This window comes from Betta splendens, chromosome 13 (genome assembly GCF_900634795.4).
Source record: "Betta splendens chromosome 13, fBetSpl5.4, whole genome shotgun sequence".
Taxonomy (NCBI): domain Eukaryota; kingdom Metazoa; phylum Chordata; class Actinopteri; order Anabantiformes; family Osphronemidae; genus Betta; species Betta splendens.
Window position 1 is genome coordinate 8,816,798 of NC_040893.2, and position 14,773 is coordinate 8,831,570.

The following is a 14,773-nucleotide window of genomic DNA, read 5'->3' on the forward strand; positions in this document are numbered from 1 at the left end:
ACCAAAAGTGAATCATTATGCAGTAAATTGAGCCAATAACTGCATTTAAAGATAAATACTGTAGATAAACACCGGTGGAGTTGACAGAGAGGTGGAAAACGAGCATATCCCCAGAAGCCAGACAGACGATGGGGTTGGGAATCCGAGGAAGGTCCCCCAGGGCTGCATCTGCATCGATATCATCCTCTGTGTCTCTTCTTCTTCTGGGTCTTGGATTTAAGAATTCTATTGGCTCTAAGAACCAATAGAATCATTTTAGGTCAGAGCTGGGGTAAACCTGAAAGTAAAGTAATCAGTGTGACACTTTAATTTTACTCACCTGAAAGAAACTGACTGATGAAGTCCGGTTTTGTAGGAATCCAACCAAACACTCCATCAGAGGCAAACTGGACTAAATAGACCTTCCCAATGTTCTTTACATGTATATCTGGTCCTAAGACATCCTTTGCAGTCTGGGGTAAACAGAAGAAACATCAGTGATTCATTCATAATAGACAGTGTTGACCGTGAAGCTGATCAAACTGGACTGTGGAAAAATAAATGAACACATATATTAGTTCAAAGCTTAAACATTCATAGTGAAGTGGAGGAAAATGTCAAATTTCACGAGCAAAGATTGGACTAAAAGTCACTTCACACCATTTAATAGGCCGACATGCACATAAACGATGATGAAACATGCATGAAAGTAGATGAAAGTGATAGGACCTGAACTACTAACTAGGTTTTCTAGCGTGGAGAGAGAAGTTCATTATTTATCACTTTCCCTTCGCTGCAGTCCAACGATACGTCGAAATCTGCAGCCACATCATTTTTCCTGATGTCCTGCAGAGACGCAGACTGGTCAAGTCCCTGATGAATGCTGTGCCAAACTAATCTGTCTCGCCAAAGCCTACGGTCTGACACGTCTGTGGGCTGCATCACTACAATACTAATGGTGTGCTGGCCTTGTTTCTCTCTGTGTGGAGGCAGCTTCCTCGTGTCTATTCAGACTTATTACATAAAAATGACTAAGACGTTGGTGAACATTGGTTCGTAGATGCTTCTGTCGCCTCTGTCTCACCCGGGCCCAGACCATGTTGTGTCTTTCCTTGAGGCTGAGCAGCAGGTAGCCGTCTGGTGAGAACTGGGCAGAGAGCTGAGGCAGTCTGGAGAGGCAGGGAGCGTCGCACAGCTCCTCGGCAGACACGTAGCGCTCGCACTCGCAGCTAGCAAGGCGCAGAGGGACACATACGATGTTAGAGGTAGGAAATGATTGGAATTTTTAAAACCGGGGAGTTAAGAACAAGGCATTCACATTCCCATCCCCACATCCAGAGTTCCTCCAAGTGGGCCACAGGTGATATTACAGGAGTAGAGAGAGGGTGACACGCAGTCTCTGGACGCCGCTAGACGAACCCGTCCTGTGGCACATCGTGTGTTGACCTGAGGCAAAAAACGTATGTGAACCTCAACAAGGACTGAGGCTTGATGAAAACATTCTTTTGAAGGGAGTGGGTGAACCTGGCTTTAAACTGGACACTGACCTCAGGCTGGCAGTCCAACCCACTGTCAGCGCCAGAGCTTTTAAAATCCAGCTCATCGTAGAAGACGAAACCAGTTCTGCACAGGCACGACCCGTCCGAGTGCTGGAACGCACGGTTCTTGCCAATGCAGGTACAGGAAGAAGAACCTGAGGACAGGCGTGACACAGTGAGGGCTCCAGATCATGTCTAATAGCAGCAATAGCAGCATCTGATCCGATCTGGACGCTGGTTCTGACCAGCGGGTGAGGTAGAGGAGCTACCACAGGGAAAGCAAGCCTTCTGGCCATGCAGGTGGTTGAAGGTGCCAGCTGGACACGGCCGACAGTCGCTCATTGCCTTAGCATGAGTCAGTTTCCCAAAGGTACCAGGGGGGCAGGGCTCCGGGTGAGTGGATCCCATGGCACAGACATAGCCAAGAAGGCAGGGGTTAGCTTTATAGTCCACAGCACCTGTGAATTAAAAGAAACCCGGGCCTCATCTGGAGTTGGGCAGAAAAATAGCAAATGCTGTTCTGAGACCTGTAACCAGATACCTGGGGGGCAGAAGTATCCTGGCGGGCACGGAAGGCATTGTAGCAGCGTGGATAGGTGCGGACGGTAGGTGCCCCCCTCACACACACTACAGCAGCTGCTTCTGGATCCCCTGAGCCCGCTGGTGTTGACAGGCACGGAGCCCCCGTCACAGGACTTCATGGCAGAGCTGTTGGCTGGGCAGTAGTAGGGAAACAAACAGCTGCAGGGCAGTGGAAACAGGGTTATTTATAAAGCCCCAAACCACACCCTGTAGAATTCATCCCAAGCCCTGGGGCTTGCGTCATTTCATTAACACGCTACTGTGGGTTTTGGTTCGTTGGCCCCTTCGTCCACTTACACTTGTTTGGGCGTATTGTAGGAATGAGATCCCTCAGGACAAAAATACCCCTCAGGACACACTTGAGGCTCGGAAGTCTGAGGTCCACAATATGAGCCAGCTCTGCACAGCCTCTCTGCCACGGCACCTGGAATATGATCAAAGCCTCCCTACAGCAACTCGCTTTAACACTATTCCATCCAGGTGCTAATAACGTGCTACCATTATAAACCCACCTTCGGGGCACTGATAAGACGCCCTGCACGGAATCCCATCTATATTGGGCACCCCTGTAGAGCGAGGGTCTGGGCAGAAGGTTCCCCCTGCACAGGGCTCACACTGGCTGGGTGCAGCAGCCCCAGGAAGGGGCCTCTTAGTGCCTGCTGGGCAGAGGACGGGGGGTCCGGACCCACTGCACCAATGACCGGGTGGGCAGGGAGTGCTGGTGTAGTCTGTAAGCGCTGGTAAACAACAGTTCGCCTCAGAACACACACCCAAACCTTAGGGCTTATCAAAATAACCAGTTTCAAACGCATTTCCTTTAAATGCGTGTGTCATGCAGCGATTGCCACACCGGTGCTGTTGCAGTGCGAACCGGGGGGGCAGGGCAGGCAGTCGCCCTTGCTGCCTGCCCCCGGAGAAGCTCGATACGTGTAGGGGGAACATGGCCTGGGTCCTGTTCCGCCGCTGAAGTCACTGCCAGGCAGCCCATCGCAGTAATGGCCAGCGGGACACAAATGAAGGACTGGGTCTCCTGCAAGCAAACACAGTGAAAAACAACGATTTTTCGGGGAAAAAGGTATAGGACATTTTTTATGCCTTATGTGTCTATTTGTAGATCCCAGCATGGGGTGTAAACTGTCCTAGGGTGCTGGTAGAATCTACTTAGCTACTTAGCAGACAGTCTGCTGTTGACCAAGAATCATTTGCTACTCCTCTGGAACAACGAAATGAGTAAAGCTATTAGATCTCCTTGCAGCACCCCTGCCTGAAAACCGTATTACAGTAACGACATCATACCAGGTTTACACCAGTACTTAGGTGGGCAGGATAAACAGTCCTGAAGGCTTCCACCTCCTGGGAGTCTCCTGATAGTATTTGCAGGACACTGCAGAGCCTCCTCTGTGCCCTCAGGGCAATAGAAACCTAAAATAAACAGCGCTGTCAATCTTTAGCACATCTTTCGCTAAACGTAGCGCTTAAACACAACCCATACTGTACTGTGGTACCTGGAGGACATGGGCCTGCACACTGCATGCCCCACTGGCACTTGGTGGTGGTGTCGGGCATTGGACCCTGAGGGGTAAAGTCTGCGCTGGCAGAAATACAAAGGTAGCCTGCAGAACACACGCCCAGGATCCTACCAGCCCTGAAGACAGTATGAACTTTACTGCAATATACTGCAAACGCAGTAACACAACTAAAGACACCTTAAACACATGCTTGGTGCTTTGTTAGACATAATAGAGAGTAATAGAGAATAGATTAACCGACCTTCTGAACCACGATTCTTGGACATGATACAGTACAGAATCTGCTATTAGGATGAAGCAGTTATTGTACCTGCAGAACTTCCCTGGTGGGCAGTGTAAACATTGCTTCTCGTCCTGTAGTCCCCCCTGGTTGGAATGAGTGTACGTCCCATTAGGGCAGGGCTGAGGTACCATGGTGCCTACAAATGCAGCAAAGTGGAGCAAAGAGGCTCAACTACAACCGAACATGTCATAACTGCTTGTCCTCACAGTTTTAATATGTTCTTCTTTGATTTATGGTTCTTCCCTCCCAGTAACAACTGGTTTGTGTACGCATCAAAGTAACAAGATGAAATGTATTTCTCAGCAAAATGCAACTTGCTGACGCGCAGATTAAAATAATAAAACGTTTTTTATAAACCTGCAGGGCAGAATGAGTGTGGTGGACAGGGCCATGGTTCTCCCACTATGGCCTCCTCACAGTAGAAGCCCGGCCGGCAGGGGATGCAGGTGTCTGAGCCCGGGTTCGGTTGGTACTGTCCCGTCGGACAGGGCCACGCCAGGGCTGAGCCTTCAGGACAATAGTGGCCCTATAAAAATATGAACGGCAAGACAAATCTGAGAGGAAGTATAAGACACAGCATGTCGCTCTGTGGTGGTGCGTGTACACTGTGAGCAAACAATAAGAATCTATGTTCAATTAAAAAAGGCAAAGAGAGGGAGGGGAATTCTGTGGGACAGACCTTGGGACAGAGGGAGGCATGTGGAGTGGTTGAAGAGAAATCAAAAGGGCAGTAGAAACCAGCAGCACAGGGGCCACTGGGGCTGGAGAGGCCTTCGGCAGCGCAGTAGTGACCTGCAGGACAAGCAGAGCAGCTCTCCATGGAGACACCTCCTATGACAGGACGGAAGCAGACAGTGGCGACAAGCATATATCCTGTCAGACATATGAACGCACTATAAATAGATAAAGTAATGAAATGGATGCAAATGATTTTAGGTATGATCAACAAACAGTCAGACTACAGGAGCGTGTGATACCCGTAGTGTTACGGATGCTGCCCAGGGGACATGGGACTGGGGAGAGGCTCCCTGCTGGACAGTAGTGACCCGAGGGGCAAGGCCCATTCCCCGGGAACTCGTCAGAGCTCTGTGGGGTTGGTCCCACGGCTCCACCTCGGCAGAAATAACCCTCCAAACAAGCTCCTAAACAAAATACAATCAGCTTTCAATCGGCTGAAAGCTGTGCACGTTTTGCAAAAAAAGGCTCAAATATCATCCCTAAACATTTCGTCACCTTGTGGTGTTGAGGCTCCAAATGAGCTACAGAACAGTCCAGAGGGACAGGGCCTGCACACAGAAGGGGAGTGGGCTCCAGTCTGGTTGCTGAAGGTGCCTAAAGGGCAGGGCTGAGGCAGGGCTGACCCCGCAGAACAAAAATGACCTGGAAATAATAATTAAAAAAAAGGTATCTGACCACTGGGCACTACTGGACGCTGATACTTTACACAAAGGGGTAAATTATTTACAGCATCCTCACCAGCGGGGCAAAGAGAGGGCTCCTGAGTGGCTGTGGAGGAGCACACGGTCCCTTCAGGGCACATTATGCAGCGAGCTGCTCCAGGAGCAGGGCTGTAAGTTGCAGGCTCACAGGGCACCTCGCTCGCAGAGCCAACAGGACAGCTATGGCCGGCAGGGCAGAGGTAGCCATGGGAACCGTCTGATGGGCTGGGACTGGAGCTGCCGCCCTGGCACACATGCCTGCAGGGATAAACAGGAAAACAAACTTCATGTTTCACGGCCAACTGCCATTAGTCAGCTCCAACAATCTGTTGTCCATTTTGTAAAAACACGGCGGTTACAGTCTTATAAATAGGTTCAAGTTGAGGCAACAGTAAACAGTGTTCACATGCAAAGCACACACACACACAAAAAAAAACGTTATTAGAGATTTTAATTGGCAGTATTTCAATTTGTGATGAGTTCATGAGCAGATTTCATAAACTGGTACCAGAAGAAAAAGAAATATATAGTGAATATTTACCTTCAACCAATTTTACGTTGAGTTTTTGAACATTTAATGTGATTTTCTTCAGATTCGAGTGAGTGCATTCGGTTTCTAAATGGCTTTGGCACAGTGTAGAAACTTTTTCTGTATTTCAGTTAGTATTTGATTTGAACCTTTACCTCCCCTGGGTCAGATTCTCTCTCCTCAGATCTTCTTATTTATAGCTCATAAATAAAGTGGAAATGAACTCACTCTGTAACCTTGGCACACACTGAAGTGCTGCAGGTGCTTTAAAGTGGCTTTTATCTCAGGGTCTTTATTGAATATTGTATGAATATTCGCAGTCTTAGGTATATTGTAGAAGACAACTGCTCCCTCATCCCATCTCACAAATCGCATTTGTTGTCCTCGATTATCTGCTTGATTTTTCAAAGGTGAGAACAGGGACATTCCCAGCGAAACAAAACAAATGTCTTGTTTACTTTCTCTTCACGTAAGAAGCAGAGTAAAGTGAACAGCATGAATAATCTACACGGGGGGGGGGGGGATTCGAAATGGGAAAAAGCAAGACAGCAGAATTGTTCACCCAGCGTGGCACGGGAGAGCATCTGACAGCTCCGACATCGCAGGCCTGTCACAGAAGAGTCCAGAGGGGCAGGGCGGGCAGTCTTCAGCGCGTTTCAGGCCCTGGGCTTTGGAGAGCGAGCCCGGGGGGCAGGGGAGGGGGTGGCCGGTCCCCGAGGGGCAGTAGTAGCCGGGAGGGCAAAGGCTGCTTCTGGTTGAATTCCCCTGAGGATAAGAAAAAAATAAAGCCCTGATAACATTAATGAGTTCTCCACTTTTCCTCAGAATATCTATTATTGTATAAGATGAATATAGCAACGAGACAGCCAGCATTTTCCCTGGGGGCTGGAAAGAAAGCGGATGAAAACGGGAAGCCAAATGGGTTAATACTGTCTAACACACTAACTCATTACAGATTGACCAGATTGACCATCGTTGCCAGTTTACAGAAAAAAACAAGAACAACACCTGGTGCTCAGCAGCATTTGGGCTGGTGGACCCGGCGGGACAGAGAAATCCTGCCTCACAGGGCCCTGTGGGCTGGGACTGACCGGGACGAGCGCAGAACATCCCTGAACAAAACAGTCAAATTAAAAAAAAAAACAAACAAAGTATTGTACTGTGCACAATTAGCAGAGCATAACTAATCCCCCCCGTACCAGCAGGGCAGGGCAGACAAGCATCGGGACCGGAAGCTCCGAGCCGGCTCTGCACGGTGCCAGGGGGGCAGGGGAACAGCAGTCCCAGGACCAGCCCTGGAGGGCAGTAGAACCCAGCAGGACACAGGGCGGGCTGCACGGTGCCCTCAACTGGGTCACAAACGGAAGAGAGAAATACAACGACCAGCGAAAGTAATAAAATAATGCATTTGAAACGATTACACACACAGCCTGGAAAACCCGCGGGCTTATTTTGAATGGACTGTACAAAAATACCGATCGTAAATGTTCTCCCACCTTCACAGTAGTAGCCAGCCGTGCAGGTGGAGCAGTTGTCTTGATGGGCGTTGCCGGTGTCGGGGCCATACGTTCCTGCAGGACATGGCACAGGGACGGGCGTTCCACCGGGGCAGAAGGAGCCAGCCGGGCACAGGGCCCGATCCGCTCTGCTGGAGCCCCAGTCGCAATAAAAGCCCGGCCAGCAGTCACCTGGAGCACAAGCAGTTTATTCAATTTGTGCAGCGCAGAAAATAACCCGCAGGAATCCACAGAGGCCTGGGTGCATCTCGGTCCAGCTACCCGCTCTTTGGCCCTGTTGGCAGAACGTCCCAGGCGGACAGAGCGACCCCGTTGTGTTGTCAGTCGGGTTCGGCACCGTGGCGCCCGTCAGGCACAGAAACCCGGCAGCGCATGTTCCTGATGGTTGAGTCAGACCCTCTGAGCCACAGAACAGCCCGGCTGGGCACACCCGGCACTCGCCTGCAAACACAAAGGCCCACAACTTGGACCCCAACACGGACCAGAACAAGCGTCTTGCTTGGTGACGTCAATATCTAAAAATATATATCTAAAAACACTTTAGGGCCTTGTCTGAAGGTCGTCTACAAGCAAATATGATTTGAATCCCAACCCATATCAGCCTCAATAAATCATATTACTCTCCCAATGAATCTTCAAATACTTTTAAGGAAACAAACAACCAGAGTTGCCTTTTTCCTAGAGAGCTAATGGGTTTCTACCTATCGCTGTGAGACCCTGGTTGTGGCTGTAGGTGCCTTTAGGGCAGGGGACAGGCTGAGTGCCTGGACTCCCTCTGGGGCAGATGTAGCCAGCTGGGCAGGGCGAGGGGGCCGACACTCCAGTGAGGCTGCCCCTGGTGGGGCTGGGACTCAGAGCCTGGCAGTGGAACCCGGGAGGGCAGGGATTACACTTGTTCTGGCCTGATAAATCCTGGAACCAACCTGGAGAAGACAGACAGTGAGGGCGCATTCACAGAAGGCGAGTCCACTCAGTAGCTTAGTTTATAGGTTATAGGGTTGTATTGACCAGGGGGGCATGGCCTGCAGGCATCCTCGCTGTTGGCACCGGTGTCATTCAGGTAGGAGCCAGCAGGGCAGGGCGACGGCACGCCACTGCCCTCTGCACAGTAGTGGCCTGTTGGACAAACGCCTCCGGATGCGCTCGACGCGGGCGTGGCCGTCCGGGAGCCCTCCAGGCAGTAGAACCCTGAGGGGGGAGGCTCGCTCTCAAACGTGTGGAGAAGCTGGGCCTCGTGCGGAACGAAGGAGCGCTCACCTGGCAGGCAGGGTCCGGAGACGGCGGAGAGGCCCGTCTCTGAGCAGTAGAAGCCAGGGATGCAGCTACGACACTGGGATTCGCCCACGAGGCCACTCTGCTCACTTCCAGGAAGGAACAGGTCAACAAACTTAAAGCACTACTTCATACAGTCTGGATAATAATTGCTCAGCATTGCATCAGAGGAATCTCCATAACACTTCAGATTAGTTGAGCATCGATCATCACCTGTGGATTTAATCATATCCTACAAATATGAAATTTCACCTACATTAAATGATGCAGTTAACCAGCATGCACTATGACACAGACAGGAAATGGCTGATAACCTGAACGTTCCTCGTGGGCAGGGTTTTGGTACCGATGTGCCCGTCGCACAGAAGAACCCAGGAGGGCACGGGAACCCGGTCAGCCCGTCGGCCGGCGAAGGCTGAGAGGCTCCGCCCACACAAACAAACCCCGCAGCACACGCGCCACTCGGAACCGCACCCCCTGTAACGACACGTAGCATCATCTGAGCCAGGTTTATGGTGCCTCCATTACAGCGGCGGTCGCGTCCCGGAGAAATAACGGGGGTCAGAGTTGTACCTGCTCCTTTACAATACATCCCAGGGTCACAGCGCGAGCACTGCCGCTCCTCCACCAGCCCCGACCCGTTCCCATAGGTGCCCGCCGGACAGGGGCGCTGATTCGCCGAACCGCTGGGACAATAAAACCCTCTCTCGCAGGGAAGTGGACGTGTCACTCCTGATGTAGCATTGAACGGACCATTTATTTTCATTCATTCGAAGCGCAGCCAGGATCTACGGGGTGATTACGCTCGCGCTCCCGTCCGTGAATGACTTTGTCAAATAACAACCCGCCCGGGCCCGTCAGCCTCACCTTGATCCCGACAGTAGGATCCAGCGGGGCACGTCTCGCAGCCGCCCTGGCCTCGTCTGGGCTGGTAGCTGCCCGGGAGGCAGGCCGTCTGCCTGACGCTGCCCTGGAGCCAGCGGTAAACAGATTTAATAGGCTGTAAATCTACAGGGGAACAGGCGTCGTGGAGCGTTACGGCAGAGCAAAGACAACAAGGAACCGAGGGAAGCGTCCATTACACAACGCGCTTGTCGTGGCAGAATAGAAACAAGGCTGAGGGGGAAGACTTGGCATACGATATTCAGCAGCGCTGACTGACAGCAGCTGGAGGATCAACCCTTAATGGCTGACCTTCTCGCAATAATGTCCCGCGGAGCAGACATGTTGCTGGGGTCTCTCCGAGCTCTGCCCCTCGGGACAGTAGTAGCCTTCCGCACAGCGGCCACTGGGCTCAGCGCTGCCTCTCTGGTGGCAGTAGTGGCCTGGAGGACACAGCTGGCAAGCCTGGACCGTGGAGCCGCCGAGAGAAGCTGGGGGACGGGAGAAAAGGCTTTATTAAAACAGCCCAGTCTATAGAGTCGTCGTTTGTCTGATGACTTAAAATCGCTTAATAAATGTCAAAAAACAGCCATTTCCTCATCCCATTCCGTATGAGACACAGAGTAGAACGGAGCCGAGGCACATTTTTTTTGCCACAAGACAAGAATGCAATTACATGATCAAACCACTTGTGACTAAAATTATTCATAAGCGCCCAAGGGAGAGAGCGGGATTTAGCTGACGTTTTTCATAGTTCCCCGCATTGGCGAACGGATCAACCCAGCGCAAGTCTGACTCTGATTCCCATGAAGACTGTGCGTAACAAAACGAAAGTGTGTCCAAACAAAGTGAACCCATCACCAACCCACAAAGTCTCACTTTTCACGGTGCCAGGAGGGCAGGGCAGAGGAAGAGGAGCTCCAGGGGGGCAATAGTGTCCGGGGGGGCAGGGCGTTCCATGGGGGTGCGTGGAACCTCTGGAGCAGTAAAACCCGCCAGCACAGGGCCCCGCTGGAGCACCCAGACCGGTCCGGTTGCAGTGTGAGCCCGCCTCACAGGGCCGGGGGGCGGCAGAACCCAAGGGACAGTAGAAGCCTGAGAAACCGGAGACATAAATCAGCTCCAGCGACAGCAGCAGCCCCATCAGGAGGAATATGATGCTCAGCCTGCAGAGACTCGCAGCCGCTCTTTATCTGCATCGCCGACCAAGCGTTTTCATCTGCTCCGAAGGGAGGCCCCAACGCTCACATGCGAGTTTTCAGGCTTTCAAACGGGGGAATGTGCACCTTTAGGATTAAACATCATCGGCAGGCGCTCCAGTACCTATTACCATGTTTACCGCCGTGCCTGCTCCGTGTTTTTTCCCGCACCGTGAAGATAACGTCGTGATGGAGTGCAGCCGACAGCGCGAGCGAGCGAAGCGATCTGTGACGTATTCAAAACCCAGCCGTGACAGAAAAGAATCGGGCGTCCGCTCTTTGAACGATATTGTCCTCGCTTTGAATTTCGGTCATCGGCGCGAAGTGTGAAGATAAGGCTGCGCGAATGGAACAGATGAGGAGAAATAGCTCATACGTCACGGCTATTACAGCCGCCGTGTCACGCGGAGCCAAGATAAGGTGTGTGCCGAGGGGGGGGGGGGGAGCGAAGCATCACACGGCATCACAACAAGTTCACGGTCAGGATTCACCCACCCCTGGGGCACAAATCTCCTCTGTAGGCGGAACACGCATAATGTGGACCCCTGAGACACGGCGGCGCGTGAGTCACGGCGCGGTCCGCGTCCGCCCGCGGCCCCGGCACCGCTTCAATCCAGCCAGTGTCTCTGCTCCCTGTAAGAGAACGCAGGCCGGAATGCATGAGCGATGGAGAAAACGCAGAGCGGAGGAGAAGAGCAGCTTCCTCTCCTTTTTTACATTTGACGTTGCTGCTTTGCCGGACTAACGGCGACACACAAAGCCAACGTTGTACCAGAGTCGTTATTGAAGCCGGGGCCGCTGTTCGTCTCCTCTTGTAGCGTTGCATGAAGGCAGTGGAGCAGCGAGGAGTTGGCTCGAGGTGTGGGGCTCTCTGAACCCCCAGAACAGAAGAAACCTGCAAAACACAGACCTAGCGAAGAGATGTGCTGAGTTCAGTATAGTGGATGTGTATCTGATGAACAGACTTAAAATCACCGTGCGCAGCGATTCACAGGTCTGAGACCAGGCTAACCTGTACACAGCTGCTTTACACTGTGCACTCATTAAGTCGCGATGAGGCTGATTAGCCTTGGCTAATGGGATGCTCAGTGAAAGCCACTACCTGTCGGCTGCGAGAGGCCAGGACTGAGGCAGTACTTCCCTGGAGGGCAAGGACGGCAGTGAGAGGACGAGGAGGCTCCAGCCTCTTGGAGGAAGGTGCCGACAGCACAGGGTTTGGGTGAACCGCTGCCCTGAGGACAGAAGTGTCCCACGGGACACACGTCCCCGTAGTGCTGGGAGACGGGAGCGGGCTCGGTGGACCCGCGCGAACAGAAGTGACCTGTGGCGAGACGTTCACCGCACCCGCTGCGTGAACTCAGCAAAAGTTGCGACTACTGAACGTGACTAACAAGGCACTTTGACGCGAGTTCAAGTGGGAGATGAAGGAGCGGACCTGGACTGCAGGGCCCAGACGGCTCCGTCAGAGCACTGCTGTTGCAGAAGGAGCCAGGGGGGCAGGAGGAGCAGTCGCTGTGGGAGGTCCCACCGGCTGACCGGCTGAAATGGCCACTTGGACACGGCGCCGGCACAGAAGAACCCTCCACACAGTAGAAACCTGAGCAAAGCAAAGGGGGTGACTTCACTCGCGGCTCGGTTAATCGTCCAGCGCACTGGTGTCTCTTAATTACCTGGGGGACAGGTGTTACAGACGGGCTGTCCAGGTGAGGCCTGAAAGGTGCCAGAGCCACAGACGGCCGGCTCGGCGCTGCCGCGTGGACACATGTGGCCGAGCAGACACCGACGGCCTGCGGCACCGGCAGACAAAGGCGATTTAAAGCGTGTGCAACGCAGAGTCGCCTCCGTGAATACGGAACAGAAAGTGTTATCGGTGGAAAACAGATTAACTGGTGTATTTCACCGAGTGTTGGTCCAGTGTGAAAACCCTGTAGGAGGCAAGAAGAGGAGAAAAGCAGGCTCGGCAGCAGGTGCTCTGACTCTGACAGAGGCTATTTATAGGTTCTGGGCCATTCCATGCTCAAATTAGCAAAATGCCCGAAAACAGGAGGGTGATGCAACGTCCATGAGGTGGTTATTTACACCTAGCTTAACTCTTGAAACGCACTGCGCTACTTGAAGCGTTGAGCACACGCCGCCTCTCTGTGCGGAAACGGGGAAATGTGGAAAGTGCAAAGAGTACAGTGGTCAAACGTGAGCCGACCCCTGATGATGCACAGTGGAGAGGGTACCTGGCTGATGTCCAGACACTGATCCCGCTGGACAGAACCACCCGGGGGGACAGAGGAGATCAGGAGAGGTCTGGGCCCAAGAAGGGCAGAAAAAGCCCGGGTAACAAGCCTCGCAGTCAGCCTCGGACTCGGCACCAGACCTGCCCAGGAAGGTACCTTTATGGAGGAGAACTGTCATGTGACACACACACATATGCTGCATGTATGTAGACAGTATAATAGTGTCATGTGCCCCATACATTCACTCAGTTAAGTAGCTGGCTGACTATTAGGACAGCTTTATTGGGCTCTTTTTTTACAGCCTCCACTGAAGGTCTTGTTACATTAAACTATTATACGGTACCTCTGGGGGCTTTTATGGTACTGTGCAGCTCATTTGGAGGCAGTGTCATAAAAGCAAGAGGTCGGACACGTCCCTCGTTCAGGGAAATGACGAGGCACTGAAATATATTCATGAAGATGACAACACAACGTTTTCTCTTCTCTGAGGACGTGTTGACGTTCTACCTGGAGGACACGGGCTTGGCTGCGCACTCCCCTCAGGACAAAAGTGGCCAGCAGGACACGCGTTACCACGGAAACGACCCGCGGTTGAATCGCCAGAAAGTGGGGACGGGGATCTGGTATCTCCTGTAACTCAGACAATGGACCTTTATTGGACGTCATTACTTATTAGGTTAGTGAGTGAACTAAAAAGGCCAGAGCCATATTACAGAATGAAAATGTTACATTAAAACAGGAGAGTAATGAAACAAAATGGGGCAGCGCAATATTTTGCAAGCCTGCCTCAAATTACCCAAAGCTTTTATATATTTTTTTGTTGTAGATTGCAAATACCAATCCTAAAATAACCAGTTGTGCACGTCGGCGTGCATTCATTAACACTGCGTAAAGGGCAGGGAACAGAAGAAGCCCGTTACCTGTGTTATTGCCCCAAGGCGTGGCTGTTTGCGAGCCCTCTGTGCAGTAGAAGCCGGGCCTGCAGGGGCCGCTCGGCAAGGAGAGGCCGACCTCAGCGCAGTAACGCCCAGGTAAACAGGGCTGACACGCTTCCACAGAAACTGCCCCTGATAGACGAGAATACAGGCCGCTGAACACGACCTCAATTAAATACTAGAGGCAAAATGGTTTAAAACCATACTAATTTTATGCTAAATGTCTCCAAAGCTGTGTGTGCATAATGGTTTCATGTCATGTGTCACCATCTATGGAGCTGAAGGTGCCTGCGGGGCAGGGAACCATGTAGTCAGTGCCAGGTGGGCAGTAGGACCCTGCAGAGCAGCGGCGCCCTGTCGGGCCCGACTCTGGTTGAGAAGAAACAGCGCCGTGGATACAAAGGTAACTAAGGGGCAGAGGGATGATGGGAACAGAAATGATGGGGGGGGGGGGGCAGCGCGGGATGTAGAGAGTGATAGACGACAAAGGCAAAGGGAGAGGGGGAGAGCATATGGGATGTTTAATTATAGACAGGAGAGACAACATTAAACATAAGCATGTCGCCGTGCCGTTCATAGTCTGTGTTACCCAGGGGAGCAGACCCCGGTGGGAGCAGCCAGCCCAGAAGAACCACAGTACCTCCCCGGAGGGCAGAGCTCACAGCCCGACTCGTCGGACAGGCCCATCTGCCTGCCGAAGGTGCCAGCTGGGCATGGGAATGCCACACCAGACTGTGTTCCTGTTGAGAGGCCGCAAACAATGTCTACAGATGGTCCAGAACCGGGGTCCAAACTGCACAGGACGCTCTGTGAAGTAAATCCTTATCTAGACAGCTGTATGTTCCATAATGGCCGCTTGCA

General features: G+C 52.3%; 1 protein-coding gene and 2 long non-coding RNA genes across 3 annotated transcripts in view; 2 read left to right on the forward strand and 1 right to left on the reverse strand.

The window, feature by feature from the left end:
- Positions 1-14,773, reverse strand: part of si:ch211-286b4.4 (uncharacterized) — a 34,900-nt gene that overhangs the window by 4,456 nt on the left and 15,671 nt on the right. The window contains exons 47-87 of the mRNA XM_055513827.1: positions 14,502-14,652; positions 14,180-14,319; positions 13,898-14,044; positions 13,485-13,607; positions 12,978-13,133; positions 12,420-12,536; positions 12,185-12,346; positions 11,852-12,070; positions 11,522-11,659; positions 11,245-11,382; positions 10,430-10,645; positions 9,863-10,041; positions 9,536-9,638; positions 9,242-9,400; positions 8,983-9,145; positions 8,654-8,757; positions 8,405-8,584; positions 8,098-8,319; positions 7,658-7,837; positions 7,376-7,567; positions 7,079-7,228; positions 6,888-6,991; positions 6,442-6,644; positions 5,388-5,608; positions 5,145-5,291; positions 4,889-5,053; positions 4,591-4,742; positions 4,269-4,437; positions 3,939-4,047; positions 3,605-3,744; positions 3,396-3,521; positions 2,950-3,129; positions 2,612-2,836; positions 2,397-2,523; positions 2,059-2,258; positions 1,763-1,975; positions 1,527-1,672; positions 1,298-1,425; positions 1,064-1,208; positions 320-452; positions 73-234 (exon numbers count right to left, since the gene is read on the reverse strand). Of these exons, the coding sequence (XP_055369802.1) occupies positions 73-234; positions 320-452; positions 1,064-1,208; positions 1,298-1,425; positions 1,527-1,672; positions 1,763-1,975; positions 2,059-2,258; positions 2,397-2,523; positions 2,612-2,836; positions 2,950-3,129; positions 3,396-3,521; positions 3,605-3,744; positions 3,939-4,047; positions 4,269-4,437; positions 4,591-4,742; positions 4,889-5,053; positions 5,145-5,291; positions 5,388-5,608; positions 6,442-6,644; positions 6,888-6,991; positions 7,079-7,228; positions 7,376-7,567; positions 7,658-7,837; positions 8,098-8,319; positions 8,405-8,584; positions 8,654-8,757; positions 8,983-9,145; positions 9,242-9,400; positions 9,536-9,638; positions 9,863-10,041; positions 10,430-10,645; positions 11,245-11,382; positions 11,522-11,659; positions 11,852-12,070; positions 12,185-12,346; positions 12,420-12,536; positions 12,978-13,133; positions 13,485-13,607; positions 13,898-14,044; positions 14,180-14,319; positions 14,502-14,652 (6,534 nt within the window). The remainder of the gene's footprint in view (positions 1-72; positions 235-319; positions 453-1,063; positions 1,209-1,297; positions 1,426-1,526; positions 1,673-1,762; positions 1,976-2,058; positions 2,259-2,396; positions 2,524-2,611; positions 2,837-2,949; positions 3,130-3,395; positions 3,522-3,604; positions 3,745-3,938; positions 4,048-4,268; positions 4,438-4,590; positions 4,743-4,888; positions 5,054-5,144; positions 5,292-5,387; positions 5,609-6,441; positions 6,645-6,887; positions 6,992-7,078; positions 7,229-7,375; positions 7,568-7,657; positions 7,838-8,097; positions 8,320-8,404; positions 8,585-8,653; positions 8,758-8,982; positions 9,146-9,241; positions 9,401-9,535; positions 9,639-9,862; positions 10,042-10,429; positions 10,646-11,244; positions 11,383-11,521; positions 11,660-11,851; positions 12,071-12,184; positions 12,347-12,419; positions 12,537-12,977; positions 13,134-13,484; positions 13,608-13,897; positions 14,045-14,179; positions 14,320-14,501; positions 14,653-14,773) is intronic.
- Positions 3,076-7,521, forward strand: LOC129604979 (uncharacterized). Its single transcript, XR_008696400.1, has 3 exons — positions 3,076-3,174; positions 7,085-7,270; positions 7,384-7,521. It is a non-coding gene; the product is annotated as an uncharacterized LOC129604979 (long non-coding RNA).
- Positions 13,008-13,946, forward strand: LOC129604980 (uncharacterized). Its single transcript, XR_008696401.1, has 3 exons — positions 13,008-13,129; positions 13,467-13,653; positions 13,804-13,946. It is a non-coding gene; the product is annotated as an uncharacterized LOC129604980 (long non-coding RNA).